This window comes from Apis dorsata, unplaced genomic scaffold, assembly GCF_000469605.1.
Source record: "Apis dorsata unplaced genomic scaffold, Apis dorsata 1.3 scaffold_165, whole genome shotgun sequence".
Taxonomy (NCBI): domain Eukaryota; kingdom Metazoa; phylum Arthropoda; class Insecta; order Hymenoptera; family Apidae; genus Apis; species Apis dorsata.
Window position 1 is genome coordinate 1,181,807 of NW_006263454.1, and position 9,134 is coordinate 1,190,940.

The following is a 9,134-nucleotide window of genomic DNA, read 5'->3' on the forward strand; positions in this document are numbered from 1 at the left end:
AGAAATAATTATCACTTCCAAGTTTTAATAAATTCGTTCTTAAATAGGTTATTTCNNTTCTCTCTTTTCTCAATTTTTCATGGTTTAACGATGGATCGACTATTTTTTGGTCGAGTGAGCCGATATTTCGAATTTATCAACTTACAGACTATCACCTGATTCTGGACTGTGTTTTTGAAGGAACTTTTTAGCTCGTCGTATATCATGTTCCACAGTGGGAACATCATCGGGCGGTATCTCTTCGATATTATAATTGTACGCCATCTTGAACGTGAATCTATTTGCACCATTGATACATCTCTCTCACAATACACTTTTTTGATGCAATGATAATTTCTAAATTTTTATCGCGAAAAATGTAATCCTCGTTTTATCCTTGTATTATCATCGTTTTAATACCCATGTATCGCGATGCCGGACAATGGAGATTCACTTTTTTTTTCTTTTTTCCGTGTTGCCTTCGTTTATTTTCAGCATATAATCAGCGTCATTCATCCGTTCCATACTCATGGATACAGTTTCGAAAGCGTTATCTAATGACCCAATTACATTAACGAACCGAAAACGTCGGTAATCATCACGAAATTAATTAAACCTACAGATAGACGGTACTACGTTGATCTTTGGTTGATTTCTGTTTCCTGAAACGTTGAGGTTATTCACAATGAAGATACCGGAACGTGGTACACGTTGGAATTCACTTGTACGATGCTAATTGTGTCAGGAATAATTTGTCAGGGGGTAATTAATCGAAATTGTCGTGTATGTGTGTACTTACGTTAGGTACATTAGCATTGGAACGAAAGTCATTAGCACGTTTATTGCGTATGCTTTGGATCTGAGTTGACATGCATGTATATACGTATGTATGTGGTACTTATGTATTTTTACTAATAAAATATTAACATTACGATTTTAACACGAGTATATCGATAAAATTTATTATGTGATAGATATGACAAATATCTTTTTTTTTATCAATCGTCCATGTAAAATAGCCTTCAAAATAGCAATTTTTCAGAAACATAATTGGAAATTATAATAATTGCTCGCAAAAATGTCATCGCAGATAATCAAAATCTTATCGATAACGAGAAATGTAAATGCGTATTAGTAACGACGCAATTGAAATATACAAGAATGAATTGTGTCGCGGACATGAATGACCATCTATCTCAATGGAATAAAATCGCACGCGCCGCTTTCTATCAGACTGCATCCTGGAGCACAGTTTATCGTCTATCGTCTGCCCTAAATAGAAACGTTGCTTCTCGAGGTCACTAGCTGCTTCCTTTGACGCCCATCCTTCATGCTATGTGTAACGTGTCCTGTCACATGGAAAAAGTGATCTAACTGTGCGATAACCGATGATACAGCTTGTTTTGATATATTCATTTTTTAGAAAATTTATTTTGGAATGTTATGTTATCAAATTACATACAGAAATTGTAAAGTTACATAATGTGAAGTGAAAATCATATAGAATATGGAATGATATAATAGTTGTTAAACAGAATTAGAATTCAGAAAGAAAAAACTTAAAGTTACAAGAAAAAGAAGTTTTGAAGTTCGAACACGAAGAATTTTATAAAAATATCTGTTATTTAAATAAATAGTGATATGCTGTAATCAAGATTTCGTTTGTTTAACGCTTCCAGACGAATGGTTATTTATTTGAACATAACCGCCAATTTTTCTTTCGATGTGTATATAATTTAATCGTACGACAAGCCGTTTTTAAACACGCGTAGCTTAGTCCATGATGATGGAGATATACCATAAAGAAATGATTATCGTAACGTTAATATCGTATAAAATATTTTGATTTTTTAAAACGAATATTATATTAAATGAAATTTAATCGTCCTTATATTTTTTTTTCTGCTAAATATTATTTATGAAACATAACCTATACTTCTTTCGAAATTTTTCAGGAAAATGAATTTTTCACTAAATCTTTCATTATTTTTGTAAAATTTATGTATAATTTTTTGATGAATCAAACGGAGAATTTATTTATATGTTTCTAAATAAAATTTAAAAGATTTAGTTTCAATAAAATATTAAATAAAAAATATTATTTATTTAAAAATAACACGAGTTGAGACATGCAGATTTATAAAATAAAAAATAAGATTATTTACACCAAATATCATAGTTTTCAATCATATTATCAAAGGAAGTTTCATTTTATTCGATCAAAGAGTGTATAAGTGCTTATAGTTTCATACAACAAACGGAATGACCTCAATCTTCGCTTTATAATGCTATCCCGGAAGCTTATTTACTGAAATAACATTTCTGCTTCGTTGTAAACTTTCCTAGATTCAAAATATAATTTGCATTAGTATAAGTAATATAGTAAGACAAAGAAACAATGATATTATTAACAAACTTTTTATCAATACCTTCCAGTTTTAACTCAATATTATACAAATGCATTCGTTCTATTTTATTTTAGATGATGTGGTTTCAAAGTAATGTTTCTTATCCTTTTCTAAATCGTGATCTTTTTATAATCTCTGAAAAATAATTTAAAATTATTATATTTTAATACAACACATATATTAGGATCTAATAGTTTTTAATTGCAATCAATCATAAATAATCATTCAATAAATTTCCACTTTAAAACTTTTACCAATAAAAATATACGAATTTTATCATTGAAGGAAAATCAATAGGGGCGAAATTTCGAACTGATAGGAAATCCTGGTTGCAGCTTGACAATCACCACGCACTAATTAACTGAACGCAATCGCGTTCGGTAATCAGCCATCGATGGGTTTGGAATCGTGGAGATTACAGAAACTCGCGCCGCTATCAGTTAGTCGCACGTGCGACGCGATTTGTCATCAGGGAGAATTCGTCAATGAGGGATCGGTCAACTAGAGGAAGGGTGAAACCATGCCACGTGGCGAATTTTCGACGGTTGAATCGCTAATAATCCCGGATCTCGTAATTTCGCGAACGATATAACAGGTGGTAATTGTCAGAGCATTTACGTGACGGAAATGTGACTATTATTGATCGAAGATCAATATTTGCATAGATGATATTAAAAAATTAAATGTTGAGAAAAATATTGAAGTTTTAGTGATATTTCATTTACATTATAATTTATATTGTGTTATGTTGAAAAATAAATATAAATTTTTATATATTTTTATCAATTTTTATGTTTCGTCGAACAAATCTTGATTAATAGTGGCTTTCACGAAGCAATTTTTTTATTTTGTTAAATTTTTTTATATAAGAATTAATTTCCTATTAATTTCCTCCATAAAACAGAATAATATACAATATAGTTGATAAAATATTCGATCGAATACACAATCATTTGTATAATATTTACAACATAGATACCGGATATCTCTAATATAATATTTATTCACAGAAAATATACGAGAACAAGAAAAAATTAAAATCAATAAAAATTCATTATGATATCAATAGATATCAATCATAAATCGATTTGTAAAAGTGTTAAAAAATGTTTTATATATATATATATATATATATATATATATATAACATTTGATTCACAAATACAAAAGATTCATAACCTTCAAATATAAATTTTTATAAATAAATCAATACCAATTCAATAACTACATAATTGCAAATAATAAAATTTTAATAAATATTAATAAACCTTCATCACTCACCGACATTTCTAATCACGAGCAATATTCAAAGTATCTAGTGACAATTTTCGAAGATATATTTCGTTCCCTCGATATATATTCTCTCGATAATAACTTAATCGATATCCATCAACTATTACTAACAACTATCGATATCTCGAACGATCGATATTCATTATATAATATCGATCAGGACCTCGCTTCTCCTTCATCCCACGCTTGGTGGCGCAGCTGTCATTGACGTTGTTCCGTTTATTTCGATCGTATCCAGTAATGAGGAATAATTAACAAAACTAGAGGTTGGAGTGCGATTAATAAAAGGTGTGTGTTGACGTCGCGATCGAACGTTGTCGTCGATCCGTTAATTCATCCTCTGTCGAAATTGAATCGGTGCGTATTGTTCGCAGCGGGCACGAAGCGTGCATTAATTAACAAACGGACGTTAATGTTCGTCCACTAATCGCGTCCGTTGAATTTTGCGCGGTATCGAACCCTGACGAAATGAAATTCACGCTCGATAACACGTACGAGACACGTTTCTAATTATGTTACATTAATGTGCATTCTTTTTTTTCTACTTTTTTTTCAATCGCAATATGGGTTGATTAAAAGTTGTGTAAAAGTTTTGTCTTTGCGATTTAGGTTAGGTAAGAATAATCCCGTTAAGCGATGCTATAGAAAAATATAAAATATATAGAAAATGCATAAGATTAAATGGAATAAAAGCAATATTAATGTTATTATGTTCATTATTATACATTAATTAACATATTAATATATTATATAACATGGAATTTATAGCTACTTACATTGTGTGTGTATGTATGAGTGTGTAAAGATTGAACGATTGAAAAATTTTTAATTTTCATTTTATTCTGCCAAGAAGTTTGAAATCTTTAGATCTATCGTCTGGAGAAATTTTGTAAGTAAAAATAATATTTTAAGAATAATATTTCTTAGATATGGGTTGAATAATGATTCATAGATTCACAAAATTTGAATTTGAAATTTTTTTTACTTTAAAAAATATCTATTTTATTTAAAATTAAAATCTTAACAAATTTTTTGATTTTATGAGTCATTTATTCCTATATTTATTTCTTTTTTTCATTAAATTTATATTGTAATTTATAAGTTATATAAATAAGTTATATAAATTTATAAATTTATGATATTTTCATTCAATCGATGTAATTAAGCGATCGATATTTACACCATTAACAAAGAATATTATAAATCAGTAGTTTTCACTTTTTATTTTTCGCATATATCGATGGTTGATACACGATTTAAAAATAAATCATTCTATCTTATCATAAAAAACCTCATACTATTTGTTTAACCTCGTTTCTTCAAGTTCGACCCAATTTAAATTGACTGCATTATCACTTCGTTCAAAACATTACATAATACTAGTACTATATAAATACAACATTAATTACATAATAGTTACATTTCCAAAAATTGATTCGATAGAAAACCATTCAAATATATTCAAATATAAATATTAATCTTCCTTCAAAGATTATCCTCGTTTCCTGAATCTTTTTTATTTTCAATCTCCTTTTCAAAATTCACTCAAAAAACACGTAAGGCGATCCTTCCTTCGAAGAAGGAATCTCTTTCCACTCTATTAGATCTATCCTGTGAACAAGATCAAACCGAGTGCAACGAATTTCTTAATCAACCGGATGTATAGCCCGGAATTTAAGTGTGCAAAAGAAAAAGCACCGTCTCCACGGTGCTTGCAATTTTGCGGGGGCGTTTGAGTATGAATGAGTAAGAAGTCCCCACCAAGCTACTCACTCCCATCCTCCTACTCTTCTCTTCTTCCCTTTCGGTCCTCCACCCGTTCCTTTTCGTATCCTCCTCTTCGCCTCTCCTCATCCCTGCTTCCAACTCCGTATAATATCTCTTTCTTTCTCTCTCCATAACTCCTTCTCTTGTCTTTCTTTCTTTCTTTCTCCGTCCATTCTCCGCTCTCCCTCTTTCCCTCTCGGCTCTCGAAAGCGGCTCTATCGGGGGTCGGTTCGCATACCGCGTTTCTTTCGGTCAGTTTTCTCTCGTGAGTTGCACGCGCGCGTCCTTTACCGAGGACTCGGTGCCGTTCTCTCGCACGTCGACGTGAATTAACGGGATAAGAGAGGAGGTTTTTTTTTTCAAGGATTCCCGCGGGACGGGGAATTTCGCCATCCGTCATGACGCGCCATCGATGCACATGGTTAGTCCTAATGGATCGATTACATCGTTTCTCTTTTTTCTTTTCCCTTTGTGGATAATTCGTCTGGAGATGCTGGCGAACGGGATGTTGGATAGAGAAGATTAGAATTTTTTTTTAATCATTTATATATGGTGAGAGATGAGTGAATTTATTGTAATTTCGGATAGTGGAAATTTGAATTTATTTTTTTTTTTTTGTTTGATTATTTTAAAAATATCTTGAATTGTGATTACTTTGAATGAATTTAGTGGATGTAAGTCTGGTGTCTGATGTTTCGGTCGCTGGTGTCTCTAGAAAGATTTTATTATGGTTAAATTGTTAGATAGAATTGAATGGTGTAATGATAGTTATAAAAATTAGAAAAAAAAAAAAAAAAAGATAAAGGAGATGCTATTGAGAAACGTAGAGTAGATAATTTAAAAATTAATTTAAAAATCTGGAATACCATGAGAATCTTTATAATTTAGAAAAAGCATAGTTTATGATTATATTTTAATTTCTTCATAAAATTCAAAAATTTCTAGTTTATCGGGATTCCTTTCTAACCACAAGATTGAAACATAAAATTCAATAAAGTAAACCGATCGTGAAGAAATTTGAAATAAAACATGGAAAGAGAATTTCCAAATTAAAATTGGAAGAAAAAATTCCAAATAAAATTCCGAATAACTGCAAAATTGATTTTCGATAGAACGATGAAATCTTGAAAATTATCAAGAGAAAATAATAAAATATATGAATGATATTGAAAGATGGTCGTTAATGACAGATTTAAAAAAAAAAAACGAAATTAAAATACCGTGCACAGTAGCGAAGCATTCGAGTATCGGGGAAAATTCGAAGCAACCCGGTCGGAAAAAGAAAACGGGATTGAAACTGGGAATGGAACGGTGTACGAACAATTGTGCCTCGTAGGTTGTTAAAACGATTTACAGCTTGTCTTCCTATCTATTAAATCGTATCGTTAAAACTTCCTTGTCCCCTCGAACTTCTTTGAACCTCGTGTTTGTATTCGAGACACGTTGCTCGCTTTCCGCTATGATCGAAAATAGGATCCAGAGAAGAATGCGAAAAGCTGATCGCACGAACGATCGTTGGTAACGCAATAATCGTCATTCTGGATTTAATTCACCGTTTAATTCAATGTTCTCCAACCTTTCTCTTTTCTTTCCTTTCGATCGTGTGTTCCGTTGCTTCTGGAATTGTTTCTTCTGTCGATCTACTCTATTCGCTGAGAAATTCTCTCTTCTTTTGTCTATCGTTGAGAAATCGATAATTTTCGTTACTTCACAATCTCGTTCTTCAACTTCTGAGGAATCTTCTCTTCGTCCTTTTATCATCGATCGCCGAATAATCATTTCTTCGTCCTTCCGATCGATCACACATTTCTATTCTATTATCGAGGAATCGTATCTTGCCCTTTTCTTTCGATGGCCGAAGCATCGTCTCCTCTATCGATCGCTTATTTTATCGTTAAGATATCATGTCGCCTGTTACTATTAATGGGCCATCCAGAGAGCGCGCGTTCCATTATTCATCGACTATCACTACGCGGATCGAATGATCGCTCATTCACTTTTCATTAAGACATTCGAGTGAATGAACTGCCGAATCAATTTTCAGAATTCATTGCTCCTTTTTTGTTTCCTTCTTGAATGCGTCTTTTTTGACCGGATCGAAAGAAGAGTCCCTCTGAGAGTTTCTTGGAAATTTTTAGGGTTATATAATAGGCGTGCGTGGCTTTTGGAATGAATTGTGCCTCTTGGTGTCACAGTCACGCTGGTTCTTTGCGACGAGGAAGGAATTTTTGATGAAGCTTCGCGTATCGAAGTATGTCCATCGAAGTGGAGTGGATTCTTGGGAATTAGATAAGGTTAACTAATTGTAGAATAGATTATGATATACGATATAAATAAATTTAATGATTCTTCGATTGATTTGAACATTTGTTCACGATTGATAGTTTATTTAATTATGCTGGAATTTTTTGTTCATGGAAACTAAGCAAATTTTTTAATAATATGATAGAATTGTTTTTCTAAATATTCTAAATATTCTAAAAAATTTTCTAAATAAACGTTCAACTTTGTTTACCGATAATATCGTTTCTATATATTATAATAAAAAAAATTTTCCGATTACAATAGTTTTTTATCAGTTTTTTATGTAAATAAAGCATTTTTCGTGGTATCTGACTGTTAGAACCGCTCGTTTCCCTTCCATTTCGTGAATATATTTAGCAAACGATTAGCAAAAACGAACTAACAAGATCCTCAAACTAAAACACCGATGCATTCTGCACGCACGAATCAAAAATATCTCGAAAAACTTATATCATCATATCATTCAATCTCGTAAAAAAATACCATCCAAACGATCCAAATCGAATTTAATTCCAATCAAATTGGAACCACCACGCTTCGAAGAAACGTTTGATATTGATAAAAATAAGCAAGAAAATCTAAAGAATCTAAAAGACGCTAAAGAACATCACATCGATAAAAAAAAGACCATCTTCGGAAGGATTTCAAACTTGGAACGAACGAAAATCTCTGTACACCTTTTATTAATCCAATATCGATAGATCTTGTCTGATACGAGAGTTCCTACGATGCATAGATATAACGATTTGACGGTTTAAAAGAAAAGAAAAGAAAAGAAGGAAGAAAACAGGATGAACGAAACGCAACAGCCAATGAAAGAGAAAGAGAAAGAGAAAGAGAGGCAAGAGAAAGAAGGAAGGGGGAGAAATTGACGGTGACTCGAGTGTCAGAAGGCCGCAGGCTCGTGGTCCCTGACCGGTCGACGCAGCCTCCTCCCGGTTCCAGAGAATCAGAGTCACGTTCAGTCAGTGGCCGACTCCCGTCCGTGGAGGTGGTGCGCGTTGTCGTTCCTTCGGCTCCATACACCAGTGTCGAGAGGGGTTTTCCGGTTTCCAAGCCGTGGTCCCGGCCGATCTTCAGCGGGAATGACGGCCATCAGGAGCACGTGGTTAGTGGAATAAACATATTATATTTATTCTCTTCGTATTTTTTCTTCCTTCGAACGCACTAAGGAAAGGATTATTCGGACTATATACGTATATATAATATTGTTAAAAATTATACAGTGATCACTGTCGTCGTTAATTATCGCGATAGAATGAAATCGATAGATCGATAGGGATATTATTATCCAATTATTCGTTTCTTTTCGTTAAGGACAAATCGTTTACGGATACGGATACTTTCGATATAGTTCTTTTTTTTTTTTTTTTTTTTTTTTTT

The 9,134-nt window shown here is 32.4% G+C and overlaps 2 protein-coding genes across 16 annotated transcripts in view; one reads left to right on the forward strand and one right to left on the reverse strand.

Annotated features, from left to right (window-relative positions):
• The window catches only part of LOC102671659 (radial spoke head protein 6 homolog A), an 8,265-nt gene extending 4,386 nt beyond the window's left edge, over positions 1 to 3,879 (reverse strand). For 2 of the 5 annotated variants that reach the window (XM_031509608.1, XM_006613976.2), the window contains exon 1: positions 146 to 682. In XM_031509608.1, the coding sequence (XP_031365468.1) occupies positions 146 to 264 (119 nt within the window). In that variant the 5' untranslated portion in view covers positions 265 to 682. Of the gene's footprint in view, positions 1 to 145; positions 683 to 778; positions 865 to 3,668 lie in introns of those variants that run through there. The other 3 variants (XM_031509610.1, XM_031509609.1, XM_031509611.1) reach the window with 3 other exon arrangements.
• Positions 3,880 to 5,716: 1,837 nt separating this feature from the next.
• LOC102670888 (papilin) overlaps positions 5,717 to 9,134 on the forward strand; it is a 138,956-nt gene continuing 135,538 nt past the window's right edge. For 6 of the 11 annotated variants that reach the window (XM_031509631.1, XM_031509637.1, XM_006613972.2 and 3 more), the window contains exon 1: positions 8,667 to 8,859. In XM_031509631.1, the coding sequence (XP_031365491.1) occupies positions 8,837 to 8,859 (23 nt within the window). In that variant the 5' untranslated portion in view covers positions 8,667 to 8,836. Of the gene's footprint in view, positions 5,869 to 8,666; positions 8,860 to 9,134 lie in introns of those variants that run through there. The other 5 variants (XM_031509636.1, XM_031509638.1, XM_031509639.1 and 2 more) reach the window with 3 other exon arrangements.